Source organism: Mastigoproctus giganteus, chromosome 9, assembly GCF_048544385.1.
Source record: "Mastigoproctus giganteus isolate SK-2022 chromosome 9, ASM4854438v1, whole genome shotgun sequence".
NCBI classification, from domain to species: Eukaryota; Metazoa; Arthropoda; class Arachnida; order Uropygi; family Thelyphonidae; genus Mastigoproctus; species Mastigoproctus giganteus.
The window spans coordinates 76,303,509-76,326,584 of record NC_143583.1 but is presented as its reverse complement, the minus strand read 5'-3'; the positions used below and the strand labels follow the sequence as shown (position 1 = coordinate 76,326,584).

Here is a 23,076-nt window from a genome sequence, read left to right as displayed (position 1 = left end):
TAACTTATGCTGATTGATGTCAGAAGATTAACAAAGATTTCCTCATCAGATACGGCTACCACAGTCTCCAATGAAATCGAATCAGAACATTCAAATCAACATATTCCTCCATATAAATCCAGCCAAATCTGTAAAAATTGTCTTTTCATTGAAACTGCACCTGGTACCCATTGCAATCTTTCTGGACAGATCATAATGCCCCTGTGGATCATCATTCTAACCTGGGAGTAATTTTTGATAAGATGATGGTTAGGGAACTGATGAGGGCACAAAGAAGCCTGAAATATAGCAAATGTCAAATCATGTTTGGTGTTTTAACAAGTTTTCAGCAATGCTTGAGTGTAGTGTGAGAGAATATTCAACTAGGCATAAAAAAAAAAGCAGAGTTCAGACCTTTTCTTTCTGGTGAAACTTTAGAAATTCTCCTGACAGCTAAATCAAAATAGTAGTGGCATTGTTATAAAGAAAACGTTGACTCGATGTTCCCGAAGAGGTTCAGAGTCTGCTACAGTACCTTTCTTGAAGCAGTTGTAATGAGTTGATGCGTAATAGACATTCCAAACAGAAATCTACAGACAGAAAAATCCTAGGTAACCTAATGTTTGAAAGCATACTATGCTGGTAAACAGACCTACAGTTATATTTCAATACAAAATATGTATTTGTTTCAGTGAAATTTCTAGTGCAATGTAGACAAAAAAAAACCCTCCTGTTTTTTTTGCCTGTTTTTTTCAGAAAGTGTTAATAGTTATCCAGTCTCCAGCTTCTTGAAAGTCAAAAAAAAAAAAAAGCTGGGGTGTGTGTGTGTGTGTGTGTGTGTGTGTGTGTGTGTGTGTGTGTGTGTGTGTGTGTGTGTGTGTGTGTGTGTGTGTGTGTGTGTGTGTGTGATAATTAATTAATTTGTTTTTAGATGATTTAATTTGTTTCTTTAATAGTGACACAACTCACAGCAGTGAAGTATGCCACAGAAATCATTCAGAGGAATCCCAGCAACATATTGCATTGATGCATGGAAAGAAAAATAGAATCTCTGTGAATAGTTCAGAAAATGAAGAAGTTAATAATATTAAAAGATTTTGTATTAATAAAGAGATGGAAGATGTTGCCAATTTTTCAACTGTACGGTAAGTAATTACATGCACACAGACACGCACACACACACACACACATATTATAGCAAAGTCTCCATATTCATTGGGGGTTGTGTGTCAAACTTCCCACGAAAACTTGAAATTATGCGAAAATCTGTACTGTCGCCCAAATAGCCCCAGATGTTTTCTACGTATGCTTAAACACTTACACAATCATTTACAATTAACAGAAAATGTTTAAATGTGTTTAAAAGGTTTTAATTATGTGTTTCAATAATAACATTTTAGACCCATGTTTTGAAAATACTGTATTAAAATTTTATTACATAGTTAAGAACAAGGCATGCACGAGGGTATTCACCACAGGCCACAGGATTCAGTACTCCTCAGTATTAGGGGTCACAGAGGCTGGAGCAGAAGCAGGGTTGGCTGACATCGAGACTTCCGGCTTGAGGGTACGAGGAATTTTAGGCATCGATGTTAGAAGTTGTCCTTTTCAGGAATATTGTCATAGGAAGCTGCTGCTTCTTATGTTTGAACTTGTTGAACATGGCTGTATATGGTGTTAAAATAACATCAATGCTTTCCTTGAACTTCATTACACAAATCATGTTGTTGTTGTATTCGTAGAAGAAGCCCACTAGGCAGTTGGAGTAACGCATTAGGTTTTCCAAGTCTAATTTCTCTTGGCGTGGTTATTCCTCAACCTTTTACTTAGTTGAAAGAAACAAGCTCCTCGAGTTCATCATCCATTAGTGTTGTTGCTTGTCTATCAATTAAATCATTGATGTCTTCCTCCTCGAAACCTCATCCTCTAAGAGCTCTTGGGTTCTGTACAAAGGGTACTAGGAAAGTTTTGCAATACAGCTTTGTTTATTTAATTTTTTCAAAGTAATTTCCTCTACATTCAATACACCTCTCCATCCTCCGAAACCAATCTTTAAACCAGTTCTGCCAAGTTTCACTAGAGAGTAAAGCACACTCGTTGTCCCAAGCCCGTAGAAGGTCCTCATCACTGGAAAACCGCCTCCCTTTTAGCTTCATTTTCACATGCGGGAACAGTGCAAAGTCGCAGGGAGCAAGGTCTGGACTGTAGGGAGGGTGCTCGAGAAGTTTCAGTCCTGTCGTGGTCAAATATTCGGTGCAGGCTTTGGCGCGGTGACTGGAGCATTATCGTGATGGAGGTACCAGGTGTCCATTCTTGACTTTGGCCGCAGGTTCTTCATAGATCCAATGACTTTAGGCAGGCATTGTTCAGTATACCACTTAGCTGTGACTGTCTTCTGCGTGTCCAAAACGACACGTTCCACAATTCCACTCGATTTGAAAAATACAGCTATCATTTTCTTCTTTACAGTTCGGGATTTTCTGACAATTACGGGTGTGTCGTCATCATCAAAGACCCAAACTTTGTTTTGAGCCTTGGTCAGCAGATCGTAATAGTACAGCCAACTCTCGTCACCTGTCACGATGTTGTTCACATACCGAGATTGTCCCTTATCAAACTTTTTTAACTTCTCCCGGCACCAAGTCACACGTTGTGTCATCTGCTCTTCAGTCAGTTGATGCAGCACCCAGAGAGAACAAAGTTTCTTCACTTGCAAATGATCTTGCAGAATCGAACGAATTGCTGGTGCATTTAGGCCCAAAGTATCCTCTATCTGTTGGTAGGTCACTCGCCTGTTTTTGTCAAGCATTTTCCTCACAGCAGTAACGTTTTCCTCCGTAACTGAGGTTCGTGGCCTTCCCGGCCTCTCAGAATCCTCCAGAGTGAAATTTCCCCTTTGGAATTCTCTATACCACCTGAATATCGTTGTACGATGTGGACAGTCATCATCTAGTGCAAGAGTCATTTCTTCTAAGCACTGGTCTATGGTTAAACCACGCACGAAATTATACCGCAAAACTGTCCTTATCTCATTTCGTGACCACGATGCCATCGCAAGCACTTTACACTCTCACTACTAATGAATAACTGAGCCCATCGACTTGGCGCGGCGGCTACTATGCACGTATGAACATGTCTCAACATGCAGCAACATGCAGATTCCTGTGATTCATTGTTGCGTCATATTGCAAAACTTTCCTAGTACCCTTTGTACATTGAAAATTAGGCCAGGCTTTGTCATATGGCCTGCTGCATTACTGCAAACTAGCAGTGTAACCTGATCTTGTGCTGCCTTGAATCCTGAGGCCTTCTTCTCTTTGACAGCTATATATAAATGTGCTGAGGCATCTTCTTCTAGAATAATGCCATCTCATCGGCATTGAAAACCTGTTCAGGTTTATATCCCTTCTCCTCGATGAGCTTCTTGAGTTGCGCAGGGTAGGCCTTAGCAGCCTCGTGATCAGCTGAAGAAGACTCGCCCTTAATCTTTACATTACAGAGTGAATAACGCCTCAAAACATCAACTCATCAACTTTTTCATCGGTGTCAATGCTTGAAACAGAAATCTTGGTAGGGTCCATCGTTAACGAACCAGATTATTCCCCTCTTGTAATCGAGTTCTCATACCAAAATCTATGTAGGAGACAGGATCTGAGGCTTGAATTTCTGGAACCAGCCTTTGCTAGCAATGAAAGTGGTTTCCATGGTGTAGCTGGTACACGGGTTTGCTGCCTGCTTTAATCTACTGTAAAGAATGAGGGTCTTAGCAGAAATCATACTAATGTTCACAGGCAAGTTTTTCTTGTGCTGGTCTTCGATCCAAATGAACAGTGCATTCTCCATTTTTACATCACTTTATCATGTACATAAGCTGTATATTTATCAGTAAGAATTCCACCAGTTTGCACTGCCTCTCCGATCTCAGTTTCTTGTTTCCTTATGTATCATATGGTACTTTCTTTGATACCGAATGTATGCAGCCTACGGCCATGTATATGAGCCCTTGACATTTATTTAGGATCCTCACTTTCTCATTCAAAGTCATCATTTTCTTGGCCCTTTTAGGCTTTTGTCTGTCACTAGATACAGTAATATTTTAAGCACAAGTAGCCTCACTCAGACACACACACACAACAACACACAGAAATCACGAGCCATCCCACTCGAATGTTGCTCGCTGCGATACTGAAGATGCGCATGCCCCACCATCACTCAGGGTGAATGCAACAAGCAGTAGCCAAATTTTTAGTACGATAAATTTCAGGACAGCCAACACAAAACACGAATCTGTGAATACATATTCCACAAATATGGAGACCCGTGTGTGTGTGTGTGTGTGTGTGTGTGTGTGTGTGTGTGTGTGTGTGTGTGTGTGTGTGTGTGTGTGTGTGTGTGTGTGTGTGTGTGTGTGTGTGTGTGTTTGCAAACCACCTATTACACACTTAACAGTTGACTTCTTTTTTTTTTTTTATCAAGAAAATATTCCAAAAACTTTCACTTTTCTTTTTAGTGTACTTTCCAGAAACAAGTTAGATTGTGATTGTCGTGTATTGACTGTGTACCCCAACTGCCCCCAGTAACATTTATGTTTACAGTGAAACCAAAGCTATCATGCACAGAATTCCCCCTGCATTGCTGAACTACCCTGATAGGAGAGAATTAATTTTATTCACCATTTTGAAATAAGAAGGCCAGCCAACATTTGATTTAATTGTCACAAGTTTATAAATAATTTGTTTACAAAAATATAATCATTAACTGTTTTTAGCAGTGATGTGACTTGAACGACAGTCAACTAAAAGACACCTGCCACTGCACTGTGCTATGTACACAAATTATTTAAAATTATCGATGTGAAAATATCTCTTGTGGCACTAGAGTAAAATCGATTGGTAACAAAATTTTCTTACAGACGGAAATGGCGCTAACGATGCTAACTCAGTCACTAACATTGATTTGGTAGATTAAGTAGTTGAGAACCGAGTAAGTTTAGAGTAAGTAGTTCAAACCATTCAGAAATTTAAACAGTTTTACTCTAGTGCTGCCATAGATGTTTTCACGTAAAATAAAACATCTTTCGTGCGTATAGGGTACACATGCTGTTTTTTTAATAGCACTAGAGCTTGTAGCTTATATCCATGTGTGTGTATGTGTAAGTAGAATATGTAAATTAGGAATTATCAGCGGAAAGGCAAGCTGAGTAGGAAGCAAATACAGAAACTCATTATTAACATTAGTAACAGATAAAGGGGGGGTAACTAAATTAAGAGTAGGGAGTTGTAGAAGGAATATGTTCTGAAATAATTAATTTAGATAAATTATCAATAAGAACAAATTTAGTACCAAGTCAGAATTTCATGAAATATCACTATAAATGGAAGAGCATGACCATTAGCATGAAACAAAATAAATTAAGATAGCTGTCCATTGAATCCTATCTCATTGAAGGCTACAAGGCTAACAATAGTCATGGCATCATTGCATTTTAATCATTAAATAAATCAATGCATTACTGACCTAACAGATAAACTAATCAATCTGCGAATGCAACAGATTTGAGTAATGGAGTCCTTATGCAGTGAGAAATCATAATATAATAGATTAGAGCACCCACAAAGAATTGACAGGGAAAGCTTAAATAAGATAAAATAATTTAGACTATAGATAGCAGTATATGAGTGATGCACTAGCATTTCAGCCCATTACTGAACTATGTAACATACATTACATTTTAATTGAGTGAGTTTAGAAAGGAAAGAAAGAAAAAAATAACAGGAAAAAAGAGAGAAAGAAGAAAGAAAATATAAAATGAAAAAGGAGGGAAAGAAAGAGAGAAAAAATAACAGTAAGACATATATTGGTGGCTGCTGTAGGATTGCCTTGAAACCACTGCTTTTTCTCCCTCCTTTTATTATTGACTCAAAGCATCATGTGCCAGACACAGCTATAAATAAGTCTGCAGGCCTTCAAGGAGTCAGCAGTATGATTATGAATGCAAGGTGCTGTGATGGGGGGGGGGGTAAACAAACTCCTAGTGCAGAGGGTGCCACATTACTTGAGTGGTGATGTGGTCTGCTAATAGAAGTGGACTGTGCTAAACATTCCATGAAGACCAGAGGTCATTGTATATGCTAAAGGTTTTAGCAGATATTATTAGAATTCCTGTGACTAAAAGTTATTTGAAGATATGCAGGTGTCTGCATATTAATTAATGGTAGGGCAGTGTATATATACATATATAGCCGAGTGGTCAGATGTCAGGATGCATTAGTACACTTGCTTTGAGTGAACATCTCACGAATAAACTTCTCATCTCACCCATCCATTCCCTCCAACAGTTTGTCTAGTTCTTCCTTCATTTTATTTAAGCTATCAGCTTTCACAACAGCAGATGGAAGTTTGTTCCAGTAATCAACCACCTGCTGTCATACTTCTGCACATCTATTCTCCAACTATCTTTTCTCAATTTGAATTTATGCCCCTTCCTCAGTTTGAATCCTATCAGCAATGAGCTTGCTCAATCCATGCAAAGCCTTAAACACCTCATTCAGATCAGTTCTGCAAATTTCAATGTCTAGTCTCCAGACATTGCAATTTGCAGAACTGAAGCTTTTCTTGGTAAAAACACACCTTTGTTCTCCTCACTAATTCTTTGCCCTTCTCTGTACTAATTCCAGCAGCTCTACAACCTTCCTAAAATGAGGCCTCCAGAAATGAATGCATTACTCAATATGTGGCTTGGCCCATTGCCTTATACAGTGGGATAATCACCTCCTTATTCCTGCTGTATATCATTGGTCAATGATATACAGGAATAACAAAATTCCTGTATATCATTGACAAAACCCTCATGAGCTGTCCTGGAAGACTGTCTGCACTGCTCAGAGAATATCATATCACAATTAACCCCTGGTCTTTTTCAATTTCCACTACCCTGAGTGTGGTGCTACACAGTTCGTATGTTACTCTGAGGTTAATACTATCCAGTACTTTGCATTTGGTCAATGTTAAACTTCATCACCATTTATTTCTCTGCCCATCTACCTAACCTTGTTCCTGTTGTAGTAGCATACCATCATTACTGTCATTAACCAACCTTCCAATCTTTGTATTATCTGCAAACTTGGACATTAAGTCTGATATGCCTTCATCAATATCATTCATAAATGTAAACAACAGTGGGCCCAATGCAGAAATCTGGGGAACTCCACTAATAACATTGTTCTAAAAAGAGCAATGTCCATTGGTTACCACTTTTGGCCTACCCCCACTCAACTATCGCTTTCTTGTCTAGATGATCCTGCATTACTTCTTTAACCAGTGATTCCATTATTTTTCCTGGAACTGAAGTTAAATTAACAGTTGTGTAAGTACTTCTGTCACCCATTGATACCCCTTTGTGAATTCAGGATACATTTGTATATCTCCAGTGGGGAACTCCCTAAGTCCATGGGTGCTCTCATAATTAAGGCTAGGTTTGCTTACTTCCTTTGCTGCCTCTCTTAATATAATTGGATAGATACTATCACCTGTGTTGGATGGTATCTATCCAATTATCCAAAAATGATTGACTGTTGGCATTAGTGAGCAGACATACTGCTCCTAGGAAGTGCAGGGAGAAAAAAAATTGATTAGAGAGGATTAGATTAGGATTAAGGAGTTTAGATAATTGCTTTTAAATAATTTATTTAATATATTGTAAAGTTTATTTTGATGCATTTTTTTTCCTGTAATATTTTGTAAATTTAATTTTTATAATGTTATAAAAAATATATTTTTTAAAAGTTAATTTCTGTGATATTTGTAAATTTAACAATGGTTGTGAGAAGATCCATCTTGAACACTTTGTCAGAGAGTATTAAGACTCATACAGAAATAGCCAATGGCGATTTTCGGGTAAATCAAAATTTCATTGTTTGCAGAACCTGTGGCATGTATTTCAAGATTGATCTAATAGATAATCATAGCTCAACTGCCAATACTTTTCTTTGTCGCCGTTTTACAGAGTGTACAGTTAAAATTTGGTGCATTGCTAGAAGAATTTGAGTCACTGAAAAAAGGGGTGCTTGCCTTTGAAAAAAAAATAACAGTGAGCTCATCAGGGACTCAAGACTAGTATTCAACTGAGTGAAGCACTCCCGATTCATGCCCCAGAGCAGAATAACCAAGTGCAAACTGCTTTTGTTCAGAATGACTTAATTCTATTAGGAGACTCCATTTTCAGGGAAATGTTTTGTAATAACGATAGGTGGACTAGAACCAGTGTGTCTCCTGGAAGCAACAATCAATGATGTCACCAACAGATTGTCAGATTTTTAGGGGGGTAAAGAGAATTTTATATTCATGTGGGGACTAATGATATTAAGCACACATGATCTGACAATTTCTTAGACAAATATAGGACCATTCTGAAGAAATGTTGCGAGTTAGGTCAGAAAGTCTGTGTTTGCAATTCTGCTCAGGCACGATAGGAGAGATTGTATGCTTGATAGTCTTGTAGATTAACTCATGGCTTGAAGGACTCTGTTAGGCTTATGGGGGTAATTTTTATTAGCTTGGTCTGCACTTGTAGGTAGAAGAAATCTGTTTTCTGAAGATGGGATACATTTAAACAAACGTGGTGCAAGGGTTTTTGCCTGTATTATTGAGGATACATTAAAGGTTCAGGGAAACTGCTAGTTTGGGGGGAAAACAAGGGTAATATAGATAAGCATTTATCTGATAATGTTGGTCAAAGTAATGCTTGCACATACCTCAAGGATACTTGTTTGTTACTGCAGCAGATCACATTAGCAAGATTTTTTGAGGGTAGAAACGTTTCAAATGAGTGGATAGCTAATGCCAGGAAAGCAAGCTTAAATAACTTCAAAGCGTGTGTTAGGGTAGTTAACTATACAAGAACACTTTAAGTTTTAATTGTTTATAAAATAATGTCAGAAATGTCGTCAATAAAATGAATGAACTCGAACTGCTGGTTAGGACAAGTAACACTGACATAATAGGGCTTATGGAAATGTGGTGCCACCCCGAAATAGAGGATGATGAGTTTCAGTATGGTATGTACAATATATTTAGGAAGGAAATGGCAGATAGAAGGGGTGGTGGAGTCATGCTTTTTATCAAAAGTAGCCTGAGCGGGATGAAAGCTTTCCTGGGTTCAGACATTTCGCATGCTATTATAGAATCTGTATGGTGTGAGATGGTTAAAAGCAAAGGTATAATGAGAGTGGCAGTAATCTACAAGCTAGGTGATTATGAAGATTATGATGAGAGCCTCTACCTGCAATTAGAATGGGCAAGTAAGCGTGAATGTCTTATTATGGGTGATTTTAATTTGCTTCCAATTGATTGGAGCAAATGGGAAGAAAACTCAACATGGGGGACAAAATTTTTAAATCAACTAGATGATTGTTATTTCTATCAACACGTCAGTGAAAGTAGTACGGTAAGGAATATTCTAGACCTGATCATCACCCATGAACCAGATGATATAATAGGACTGACAGTACAGGAACCAGTAGCAGGAAATGAACATGTAGTACGGTAAGGAATATTCTAGACCTGATCATCACCCATGAACCAGATGATATAATAGGACTGACAGTACAGGAACCAGTAGCAGGAAATGAACATGTAGTACGGTAAGGAATATTCTAGACCTGATCATCACCCATGAACCAGATGATATAATAGGACTGACAGTACAGGAACCAGTAGCAGGAAATGAACATGGAGTTCTACGGTGGACAATGAAGGACAAAGAGAGAGGTAGCAGCAGAGAAATGGGTTATAATTTCAGTAAAGGAAATTACGATGGCTTAAGGTGCTACATGACCCCTGTTAACTGGGTAGATATCTCGCAAAGAGAAATAGAATTGAATTATGGTGTACCTTTAAAACATTAAACACAGAAACCTTGAATGCATATAAATTTTAAAAAAATACTCCACGAGGAGGATTCCAAGTTGGATGAATAATGAAGTTGCCAGATTACTTGAGCAGAAAAAAAAGTCAGGGGAAAGGTTACAGAACAATGAAAAGTACAGAAGCCTGTAACAACTACAAATTGACCTGTAATATTGGCAGATTATGAGAAATCTCTGGCAAATAGAGCAAAGAGTGGGAGAAGGAATTCTTCACATATACAGGGTGATTCACTACCAGTGCGACAAACTTGCAGGAGGTGTAGGGGACACAAAGACGAATCGGAATCACATAGCATTGCAGGGTCCGAAATGCCTTCATCATGTGGTAGAGGACATTGAACGGGAGGTCGCCTGAACAGCGATCCCGCTGGAAGTCAGCATTTGCGAACCATTTCTGTTGAAGAAACCAAGTAGCAAAAGTCCTCCGGAGTGGATAATCCGCAGGCTCCAATGATTGGACGCATTGCGGATGGTATGAACTCATTTGGTTTGTTGACAGTATCCTCCATACAGTGGATTGGGAAATACCCAAACGTTGGCCTATCGCTCGAGTACTCCTACTCTGATTGCCTTCTGCAAGATGTAGGACATTCTCCTCATTGTCTGGCATCCTTATCGTTCGCTCTCGATTCATGGTACCTTTCGTGAAACAACCAGTCTCACGTAACCTTCAGTGTACACGTGTGAAAACCGTATGATAAGGAGCATGCCTGTGCGGGAAACGTTCCTGGTACAAGCGCAGAGCGGCGTGCCCATTACAGTCCGCAGCTCCATACGCGAAGTGCATGTCAGCCAGTTCAACGTTTAAATACTCGTCCATCCTACTGCCTCGGTACTGGTTCGCAAATGCTGACTTACAGTGGGATCTCTGTTCACACGGCCTCCCGTTCAACGTCCTCTACTGCATGACGAAGGCATTTCGGACCTTGCAATGTTATGTGATTCCGATTTGTCTTTGTGCCCCTTACACCTCCTGCAAGTTTGTCACACTGGTAGTGAATCACCCTGTATAAATGCAAAGAAGAGAGGGACAAATCAGAATTTTTTTTTTTTTTTTTTTTATGAAAACCCCAAACACGAAAGGTATCAAAACCTATAGTACTTAGTACTGTGCATGGGTTGAAGGAGAAGTATGGGGGGGAGGGGGATGCTGGAAACTTTGCTCTAGAGACTAAACATGGGTTTCACCACTTCAAGCCTCCAGCAAGCAAAGTGGTGGTATTTCACCAGTTGATGAAAGTCATCTACCACCTACAAAATAGGACCCTTATGTAATAGATGTGTGATAGTATTGGATACCCTAGCTGATGTTGCAGATGAACTCAACAATTATTTAGCATTGATATATACTGAAGAAAAACCTTTTACGTCAATGAGAAATTTTGGGAATGAAATTGAAAAATATGTAAATAATGATATTCAAATTTCATGTGATCATTTAATGAAAAAGCCTTCTAGCCTACAGGTAAGTAAGGCTCCTGGGGCGTTGAACCAATAAGGCGAATTGTGAGAGCATCACTGGACTCAGAAAGATTCCGTTGGGTTGGAAAAGTGCCAATGTATCTGTAATACGTAAGGGTGGTTCAAGAGTGTAGTGGGCCAGTCTAACTTCAGTAGCAGGTAAAAATGGAGGCAATGAACAAGGGTAGAAATCAGGATAATATTTATTTATTTTTTTTTTTTTTTATGAAACCCCCCAAACATGAGAGGTATTAGAATCTATAGTACTTAGTACCGTGGTTGGGTTGGAGGGTGAGAAGATGAAAGAAGATATTTGTTGACAATAGATTTGAACTACTCTAGATTGTAATTTTCATGAAATACGTATGAAGGAAGGTTGTTCCAGAAAACAACAGTTGAATGAATAAATGAAGAAGATAAAAAGTTGGTTTTGTGAGTTTGAAGTTGGACAACAAATGGATGTTGGCTGGTGACGGCATGTGTTCAGACTGTTTTGAAAGAGAGAGCTGGAATTAAAGAAGCCAATTCAGAAGAACAATATCTGTAGAAAAGGCATGCAGCAGAAACAGAACGTCTATGAGACAGAAAGTGGAGAGACTATTAGAGATGAGTCATTAATTGACCTAATTGCCCTCTTCTGAATGGCATCTAGAAGCCTGAGAGAGGTTTTTTGGGCACTGCCCCAGATGTGGGAACAATATTCCATGGTAGGGCGGATTTGCAATTTGTACAGGGTGAACAGCTGTTTAGAAGAAAAGTAACGCCAAGAGAGAAAGAGAAAACCAAGTTTTTTAGATGTAGAAAATGCAATATTTGTAAAGTGTTTGTGCCAAATGAGATTAGAAGTCAAGGTAATCCCCCAAAAGAGATATATCATCTTGCCTAGAAATCAAATTGTCACCAAAGATAAGCATAGGAGCAGAAAAATCCTTTTTGCAAGATATAAGACAGGACTGAGTTTTAAAAGGATTGAAATCAACTAAGTTGTCTTTGCTCCACTGTTGAATTACCTGGATATCGGCATTTAAGGAATTGGTAGAGGATATAAGTTGAGGCTCATTGAGCAGGGCAAAGTTTCTCAAACTGGAAAGTCGAATACAATGTGCTGTCATCAGCAAAACTATCGATAGGATTTCTGGTCAATGTCATTAATATACAAGAGGAAATGAGTGGGGGAAAGAACCAAACCTTGGGGGACACCAGCATTAGTGGAGAGCCATCTACAGTCATCATCAGTGAGCAGTCAGAGAGAAAACTGGATAACCAATTACAAAAAAGAGTTAGCAAACCATGAAATGGAGGCTTGTTTAGAAGACTTTTATGCCAAACACAATCGAATGCCTTTGATATGTCAAGAGCATCTGCTTTTGTTTTGCCAAACATTTCCATTGAATTTGTTCATAAATGATTAACATAAGCCAGAATATCACCAGTGGATCGACACTGACGGAATCCATACTGGCGATCGTTGATCAGATGGAAGGTTTCTACGTAGTTTAAGAGTTGGCGGTTAGTTGATTTCTCCATTACTTTAGAAAGAGTAAAAGTAATTGCAATGGGTCAATAATTGGATGGGAAGGATTTGTCACCCTTTTTAGGAACTGGCTGGATATGAACAAATTTCCAAGTAGAAGGAAAAACACCTTTGGAATAAGAAAGTAAAAAAAAAAAGCGATAAAGAACAGGAGCAAGTTGAGGAGCACAGGTTTTGAGAATAAGTGGAGAAATACCATCAGGACCTGGAGCTTTCTTAGCATCAAGATTTGTCAAAATCCTTCTGACATCCTTTTTACAGAAGACCACCGGAGGCTTTGAATGGAATGTGTTAGGAATAGTGGGAGGGTTTTTTTCCAAGATCATTAATACTCGAGTTGGAAGAAAAATTTGTTGCTAGCAGGTCAGCTTTATCCTTGGCTGAAGTGACAATAGAACCATCTGGTTTTGACAGAAGAGGGGGCAGAGATGGGCAAAAGTTGCAGCAAGTAGCTTTGGCAAGAGACCAGAATTCTCGGCTACCATTAGGGCAAGAAGCAAGTTTTCTTCTCTTAGCGTGTGCAAAACCTAGTTTGGACTGGTTAATAACTGTTTTACAATTGTTGCAAGCTTTGGTGTACACAGAAAATGAAACTGAAGAATTGGAAACAAACCAATTACGATATGCAACATTCTTCTCATGAACGGCCTTACCACATTTATTGGAAAACCAAGGTTTTCCAATAAAGGAAGAGATTTTAAAGTGGATTGTGGAATAAAGGATTCCATTCGTACAAGAATAATTTCACTGACATGATCTGAACAAACATTAACATCATACGTTTTGAAACAGTAATCCGACCAGGGAAAAGAAGAAAAGAAATCTTGTAGGGCATTCCATTTTGCATTCTTGTAATGCCAAAGACCACAAGGTTGGGAATAGTCATGAGATAGAGGCTCCATTGGAGAAGAGACAATCACCAAATTGTGATGTGAGGTGCCTAAAGGACCACTCACTTTGACCGTGTACTTAGAAATGTTGTTTGTGAGAAAAAGATCAAGCGTGTTGGCTGTATGGTTTTGATTTCTGGGCATTCTGGTAGGTAAATGAACAATCTGTGTGAGATCACCAGTAATTGTGAAAGTCTCAGCATCTCGGCCAGCTGGATCTGTGTGACTAGAGAACGGAAGTCAGCTGGAGTTGTGAACATTGAAATCACCAAGGAAAATTACCTCACTGTTAGCAAAGTTGGACTGGAGAAAGTTAAGTTGCAAGAGGAAGTCAAAGAGTTCCAACTGATTAGTGGAGTGGGAGAACAATAGAGACAACAGATGAATTTGACAGAATGAGGTAGAGAGATTTTAAGCCAGAGAAGATCGAAAAGAGGAGATTCCAAATTACCATGTCTCTGACGGAATATCGGAACGGACATATGCACAAGTACCACCTTAGAGGGGAAAGGAATCGTACAGCAAATAGTTTGGGCAACCGAGATGAGCAGTGGTTGAATCACTCGATAACTGAGATTCTGTCAGAAAATGTACATGGGGGTTTGGCAGACTGTAAGCGGAAATGGACATTATTGAGATTAGAAATGAGACCACGTATATTTGTGAAATGAACTAGGGAGTGTTTGGAAGGTTTAGATCTTTTCGCAGATAAGCTTGCTGTATTACTTTGACAATTCATGGTGTATTCAATAGCAAGAAAAAGTGGGGGGGGGAATGCTGTATGAAGTAATGAAATTTTTGGATATGGTGTATGAATGGTAAGAATATACCTAGATCCTTAACATAATGTGGCTTCGACAATGCTCCACGTATACACACTATTCAAACTCCCTCCGGTCACTATCTGGTGGAGTAGAAGTAGCAAGATTAGACACTAGATGATCCGGAAGCCTCCTCCAGAGAGTTACCAATAGTTTCAGTCCAGTGTACTAACTAGTGTCCTGCTCACAAACACCGTTTTAGAGCTGTACCCTTGAAATGTAAGGAAGTTTGGATTTCGCCATGATGTCCATCATAACCTCAAAAGTCATCAGTCATACTGCATGATGGAAGTGACGGAGACTAGGAATGGACAAAAATAGAATTCTGAAGGATGCACAGTATTGTTTGTAAAGGGAAAACCATGTTTAACAAATCTGATTAGTTATTTTGACAGAGTCACTCATGAGCTGGATATTGGAAATAATTTCAACATTATTTATATGGATTTCAGAAAAGCTTTTTTTTTTTTTTTTTTTTATGAAAACCCCAAACACGAAAGGTATCAAAACCTATAGTACTTAGTACCATGCATGGGTTAAAGGAGAAGTATGGGGGGAGGGGATGCCGGAAACTTTGCTCTAGAGACTAAACATGGGTTTCACCACTTCAAGCCTCCAATAAGCAAAGTGGTGGTATTTCACCGGTTGATGAAAGTCATCTACCACCTATTTGACTCAGTCCCATATAAAGGGTTACTTTATAATCTGGAACTGGTTGGAATCACAGGAAAAAACCTTAGATGGTTAATAGAATTGCTTTAGGGCAGGAGGCAGAGGGCTGCGATAAATAGTTATTCCTCAGATTGGGTTATCGTAAGAAGTGGAGTTACCCAAGGATCAGTATTGTGACCATGTTGTTTTTGATTTTTTTAAATGACATCGATGAAGGGAAAAGGGTGTGATGTCTGAATTTGCTGATGTAAAGATTGGTAGAGTAGTTAATGATCACTGCTAAGTAGAGCTTCTTCAGAGTGGCTTAGATAGACTCAGCAATGGTCAGAAAAGTAGTAGTAGTGGCATGTGATGCAAGAAAGTAAGTGTATGAGCTTATGCAGCATCAGCCAAAAAAAAAAAAAAAAAAAAAAACACACCATTCCCTCCAAATGCCTGTCCAGTTCCTCTTTAAATTTATTCAACCTATCAAATTCCACAACGACAGATGGAAGTTTGTTCCAGCAATTAACCACCCGTTGGCTAAATGCAAATTTCCACACATCTATTCTACATCTGTCTTTTCTTAATTTGAATTTATGCCCCCTTAGGTTCGTAATCTGAACAAGTGGAAGGATCCCATCAGAATTCAGCGTGCTCAACCCATTCAAGGCCTTATACACCTCAATCAGATCACCGCGCAGGTGGCTAGTCTCCAGCCACTGCAATTTGCAGAACTTAAGCCTCTCTTGGTAAGAGGATCCCTTCATTCCCCTCACCAATCTTGTTGCCTTTCTCTGTACACGGTCAAGTAAATCTACATCCTTCCTAAAATGAGGCCTCCAGACCTGTACGCAGTACTCAAGGCGTGGCCTGACCATTGCCTTATACAGAGAGACAATCACCTCCGTCTCCCTGCTAGCAAAATTCCTATATATCATTGATAAAACCCCATGACCTGCCCTGGCAGCCTGTCTGCATTGCTCAGAAAACTTCATATCTGCCTGCACAATTACTCCCAGGTCTTTTTCATTTTCTACCACCTTAAGTGTAGTACCACACAGTTGGTACGTTTCTCTGGGGTTACTTCTACCCATATGCAGTACTTTGCATTTGTCAAGGTTAAACTTCAGTTGCCACTTCTTAGCCCATCTGCCCAAATTACCTAGATCCTGATGCAGTAGCACACTGCCATTACTGTCATTAATAACCCTTCCAACCTTTGTATCATCTGCAAACTTCGACATTAAGCGTGATATACCTTCATCAATATCATTGATAAATACAAAACAACAGTGGACCTAACACCGAACCCTGTGGGACTCCACTAATAACATTAGTCCACGAAGAGCAGCACCCATTGATTACCACCCTCTGTCTTCTACCACTTAACCATCCTTTTATCCATTGTAGCAACTTACCCTTAATACCATTTTGCTCCAATTTGTACAATAGTGTTCCATGCGCAACAGTGTCAAAAGCTTTCCTAAAATCCAAATATATGATATCAAAATTATTTTTTGCATCCAGTTCCTTTGTAACCACATCATAATATCCTATCAAATTTGTCAGACAAGACTTTCCTTTAACAAACCCATGCTGTGTCTGAATTATTGCTGCAGTCTTCTCTAGATGATCCTGCAATGCATCTTTAACCAGCGACTCCATTATTTTACCCGGAACAGAAGTTAAACTAACTGGTCTGTAATTACCCGTGTCACCCTTCGATCCCCCTTTGTGAATTGGGGATACATTTGCACATCTCCAGTCCGTGGGAACCTCCCCTGACGGTTTGCTTAGTTGCTTTGCCACCTCCTTTAATATAACTGGATAGATCCCATGTGCTTTTCTTATGTTTAAGTTCAACAATTTCTCCTCCACTTTGCTTTCGGTTATTACAAAATCATTAAGTAACCTGCTACAATTTGATAACTTCTGCCATTTTCAAACCTTAATAATTCCTCATGTGTGAATGTAGATGCAAAATACTCATTCAGTTTGTTTGCTATCTGAGCAGGATCATCAATGGTTGATCCATCGTTGTCAAGTGGACCAATCAGATTCATCCCCTTCCTTTTAGAGCTTATATAAGTAAAGAAATTCTTGCTGTTTTTCTTAGCATCTTTTGCCAAGGATTTCTCATAATCTGTCTTCGCCTGCCTAACCTCCTTTGTGACCTGATTACAGACTAGCTTATATCTGCCATAGGCTTCTGTGTCGCTTGAAAATTTATATGCATCCCATGCATTTTTTTTCTCTGTTACGAGTCTCATTAGTTCATTTGATAACCATTTAGGCCTAAACCTTGAACAATATTTCTTAATAGGTATGAAATTTTAGTAGCATCCACGATTAATTCCTCGAATGCTTCCCACTTAGAATTTACTGTTGGTAACATCGTCAGTTGATCCTACTGTACAGAATTTAAAAACTGTCGGAGACCACTGAACTCACCTTTACGGAAGCAAAAACCCTTTCCTTTACCCCTGATGGTAATTAAATCTTTAAGTAAATCCCACATCAGTACACTGTGATCACTGGAACTTAGTGTTTCCTTTATCTGCAAATTCTTAATACACGAATGATCACTGCTGATGACCAGATCAAGAGTATTACTTTCTTTCGTTGCCTCTCGAACATGCTGCTGCAGAAAACAATCATCCAATAAATCCACAGAAGTCTGACTAGTGTGTGAGTGACCAACCCACAAGTTCTAGTCAAATATCTGGGAAGTTAAAATCCTCATTATAAGACATTCCAATTTACTAGCCCACTCTATTTCTCTGTACAATTGTTCATTGTACTCATTCGAGTCATTAGGCCTATAACACACTCCTATTCTTATTTTTGCTTTCGCAGTGCTTATGTCGAACCAAACTGACTCAACAGTGCACTGTTCATCTATATCAACTGGATACACTTCTTTTGATTTTGTTTTTCTTAATTAACAGCATAACACCTCCTCCCTTTCTATCCTGTCTATCCTTTCTGTACACATTGTACTCCCCAAATTCCAGTTCAGCATTCCTTATATCTGTGTGACACCACATCTCTGCTATCCCAACAATATCCACCTTTGATGTCTTGACCAACACTTCAAATTCATTAAAATTAAGTGACGGCTATGCTTTAATCCCGCAAAATGTAAGATCTTACACCTGGGGAACAGTAATGCCAAAATAAGTTATATACTTGGTGTAGTTGAATTTAAGTCAGTAGTTGAAGAAAGGGACTTGGAGTTGCGTTACGATGAGACATGAAGTTTTCTGAGCATAGTAGACAGGTTGCAAGGAAAGCCCATGGTGTCCTATCAATGATTTTTTGAACATTTGCTAATAGATATAAAGATGTTGTAATCCCATTATATTAGACTATTGTTAGACCACACTTGGAATACTGTGTTTAAGTGTGGAGACTGCACCTAAAAAAAGATATAGACTTTTTAGAAAGGGTCCACTGATGGGTAACTTTCCTGGCTAGTGTGGCAACAGGATTTCCTTATGATGAAAGACTTCAAATATATGGGTTGCACAGCTTGGAAACTAGGCACCTTAGAGGTGACTTGATTGGGTGTTTTATTGAGGCATTTAAGACTCTGAGAAGCAATAGTAAAATGAATGAGGATGATAAAATGATGGTTGAGTGGGAGAAGACAGAGAGTGGTAATCAATGGACACTGCTCTTCTTGGACTAATGTTGTTAGTTTATCTACCCAGGGTTTAATGTTGGACCCTCTGTTGTTTTGTATATTTATCAATAATATTGATGAAAGTATATCAGGCTTAATGTCCAAGTTTTCAGACGATGCAAAGGTTGGTAGAGTTGTTAATGACAGTAAAGATGATACACTACTACAACAGGATCTTGAAAAGTTGAGCAGATGGCCTGAGAGGTGGCAATTGAAGTTTAACATAAGCAAAGGACTGCATATGGGTAGCAGTAACCCCAGAGTAACATACCAACTGTGCGGTGCACTCTGGGTAGTAGAGAATGAAAAAGACTTGGGGATAATTGTGCAGTCAGATATGAAGTTTTCTGAGTTACAGACAGGCTGCACGAGTAGCACTTGGGGTCTTGTCAATGATATATAGGAATTTTGCTAGCTGGGATAAGGAGGTAATTATTCCCTTGTATAAGGCAGTGGTCAGGATACACCTTGAGTAGTGCATTCAGGGCTGGAGGCCTCATTTTAGGAAGGATGTAGAACTGCTGGAATAAATATGTACAGAGAAGGGCAGTGAGGTTGGTGAGGGAAACAAAAGGGTGTTTGTTTCAGTTCTGCAAATTGCAACATCTGGAGACTAAGCGCCTGTGAGGTGATCTGATTGGGGTGTTTAAAGATTTGAATGGATTGAGCAAGTTCAATGTTTATGGGATTCTTCCTCTTGCTCCAATTACACATGTGAGGTTGTGTAATTGGAGCATAAATTCAAATTGAGGAAAGACAGTAGAATAGATGTAGAACAGTTGTAGAATAGAAATTTGCCTTTAGCCATCGGGTGGTTGATTGCTGGAACAAGCTTTCATCTGTCGTTGTGGAAGTTGACAGCTTAAATAAATTCAAGGCTGAACTAGACAAACTTTGGAGTGAATGGATGGTCGAAACGGGAACTTTTTTTTTTTTTTTTTTTTTTTTTTAGTTGATGCTATATAAGCTTGCTTTCTTGCATCATATGCCTCTACTAATGCTAATTATTTGGTTGCATGTGACGTGGTGCATTAGGATTAATCACAATATTTGCAACTGATTTTGGAAAATTTTGTAATTGAAATATCTGATTCAGATCAGTTGGATGTATTTGAGTAAGTTAATATCATATCTAAGTTTGCTTGACATGTTTTTATTTATAATTGAATTTTGAATATTAACCATAAATGGCATTAGGTGTAAAAGTAAGTTGTAGTTCTTTGATCTATAATTAAACTTAAATGTATCTAAACCGACTGTTGGGAAATAAAGATGAGATCAATGTGATTATATCCTAATCTCACAAAGTGAGATCTCTGGCATTTTAATCTCTAGATTTTTTTTTTTTTTTGCTCTTTCTCTTGTAAGACTATTAGCCATTTTAATAATTACTTATTTAAAACTTATTAAAATTGGCTAATGTAATGTTTTTAAAAATGTCAGTTTTATTTTATGATTTACTTTCACTCTGTAATCTGATAGTTGCCGTCATAGTTCCTCTGCACCTGAATTACGATCTTCAGAAAGCCAGTCTTCACCTCCATTTAATGTGGTGCATAGTTTGCTTCTCTCACAGATGCTGCAACTTTCTTCTGCCTGTCCATCTCCTGTGTCGCTAAGTGAGGAATCATCTTCTGCTTCGGGGTCATGTTTTCAGTATGTCTTAGGAGCAGCTACATCTATTGCCACAAAAATTCATGAAGAAACTCTTACTTATTTGAACCAAGGTGAGATCAAGATATAGTCTTGAATATTTTAATACTAATAATTAGTTGGGAAGTTTAATTAAAATAGGAAAGACAGTTTAGGTAATATATAAAGCTGATTATTGTATGAGTTAATTTAAGTTAATAACAAATTTAGCATTTTATATATAACAGTATGACAGATTTTGTGTGGAGGAGAGAGGGGGGATGTGAAAGAAATGTTACCTAATTTTTTTGCTAGTAAATTATTTAGATAATGTTAAAAATAAGAATTGGAATTAATATTTAATACAATTTAATACCATTGCTGTCGATGTAATACCACATTACCTCGACAGCAGTGGTGCAACACTGGAGGCCATCCACACAGTCGTGTATTGTGCTGTGGTAGCAGCCACGAGGATTAATGGAAGAAAAGCGAGAGACCAGCAGCAGAAGAACTGAAAATAGAAGGAACCACCAACTTGGGAAAATAGAAGAATTAAGAGTCAAGATAGGCCAATTGACAGTTCCAACGGGGCAATAGGAGTAAGAAATTAATTGGAAAAGTGAAGAACATCCTCAAGAGAGAGAGAGAGAGATAGCGTCCACAGCAAACATGAGACAAAAAATCAGAGAATAGGAGAGTACTTGGACACATTGAAGCAGAACCTCCTTGCACTCAGCAAGAGACTACGCCGATACAAAGAGAACTTCAAGAGGAAAATAAACAACCAAATCTTTGATGAGGACCAAAGAGGTTTCTACAGGAATCTCGGAGAAGACGGGAAACAAGGGAACGGACCACCCAAGAAGAAGACGATTGAGGATTTATGGGAAAACATATGGAGCAGGGAAATAAAACATAACAGCCGAGCAACCTGGATAGAACTAGAACGCAAGAAAACCAAGAACGTACAAGAAATGAGAGGATGGGAGATTCAGGAAGAAGTAAAACAGATGATCAAGAACTCTCACAACTGGCGAACTCCAGTTGTGAGAGTAGATAATGTCCACAACTACTGGTACTAGAAGCTCACTTGCACACAGAAGCACCTGGCAGAGCAGTTCACGCAAATGATAAGGCACCCAGAGACAATCCCGAAGTTTCTCACTCAAGGAATCATATATCTGAAGCCTAAAGACGAAGATACAAGAAACCCAGCGAAATATAGGCCAATCACCTGCCTTCCAACAATGTACAAGATCCTGACCAGCTGCATAACCAGGAAGATATCAGACCACTTGGAGAGCCAGAGCATAATGGCCAAACAGCAGAAAGGATGCAAGGAGCAATTAACCATTGATGCTGCGGTTATGGAGCAAGCATACAAGAAGCGCCGCAACATGTACACAGCCTACATCGATTACCACAAGGCCTTCGACTCTGTGCCTGATAGCTGGCTAATAGAGGCACTGAAAATCTACAAAGTCAGTTCGATAGTGACAAGCTTCCTAGGAGAAACATTGGCGAAATGGAGTACCACCATTAAGGTCGAAAACATCACAACCAGGCCAATCCCCATCAGGAGAGGAATCTTTCAGGGAGATGCCCTGAGCCCATTCTGGTTCTGTCTAGCACTTAACCCGCTATCTACCATGCTCAACAGTAGCAAGTATGGGTATAACCTCAAAGAAGGAAGGAAGAACCTGTACACCTTCACCCACCTGATGTATATGGATGACATCAAGCTCTACGCGGAAACCGAGAAGCAACTTCAGCAATTACTCCAGATCACCGAAGAATTCAGCAAGGATATTAGGATGGAATTTGGTCTAGACAAATGCAAGACCCACGGATTGCATCAGGGAAAATTAGTCAACGGAAACTACCAGCTGCAGAGTGGTAAAGCCATGGCAGAGGGAGAGGCCTACAAATACCTGGGGATCATGCAGGCTCAGCAGTTACAGCACAAGGAAATTAAGGCCTGCCTGACCGAAAAATACCATCAGAGGTTTAGAAACCTGCTGAATGCAAAGCTGAATGGAGGGAACATTGTTAAAGCCATAAACACCTATGCAGTCCCCGTGCTAATGTACTCCTTCGGGGTCATAGATTGGACTAACACCGAGCTGGAGGATATCATGAGAAAGACAAGGACAATGATGACCAAGAGCCGCCAACACCACCCGAGAGCTGCCGTGGAGAGACTGACAATTGCCCAGGAAGAAGGAGGATGGGGCCTGTAGACCTCATTGAGAAACAGAAGACAGCGATAGTTAACCTGAAGAATTACTTCCAGAAACACACAGCAGCACTCCACCAGGCCATAAGGAAGATAGACAAGTGGTATACTCCACTCAGCCTAAGCGAGGAGTCCTCCCCAACCAGGAGATACAAACAAAGCAAGAAAGATGGGCAGAGAAGACACTCCATGGCAGACACTATAATGATCTCCATCAGGGTCACATAGATAAAACTGCTTCCAGTGCATGGCTCA

The 23,076-nt window shown here is 39.2% G+C and overlaps 1 protein-coding gene across 1 annotated transcript in view; it reads left to right on the top strand.

The window, feature by feature from the left end:
- Positions 1-23,076, top strand: part of LOC150080467 (transcription factor CP2-like protein 1) — a 442,462-nt gene that overhangs the window by 150,336 nt on the left and 269,050 nt on the right. The window contains exons 4-5 of the mRNA XM_090380701.1: positions 936-1,124; positions 20,433-20,677. Coding sequence (XP_090236827.1) covers positions 936-1,124; positions 20,433-20,677 — 434 coding nt within the window. The remainder of the gene's footprint in view (positions 1-935; positions 1,125-20,432; positions 20,678-23,076) is intronic.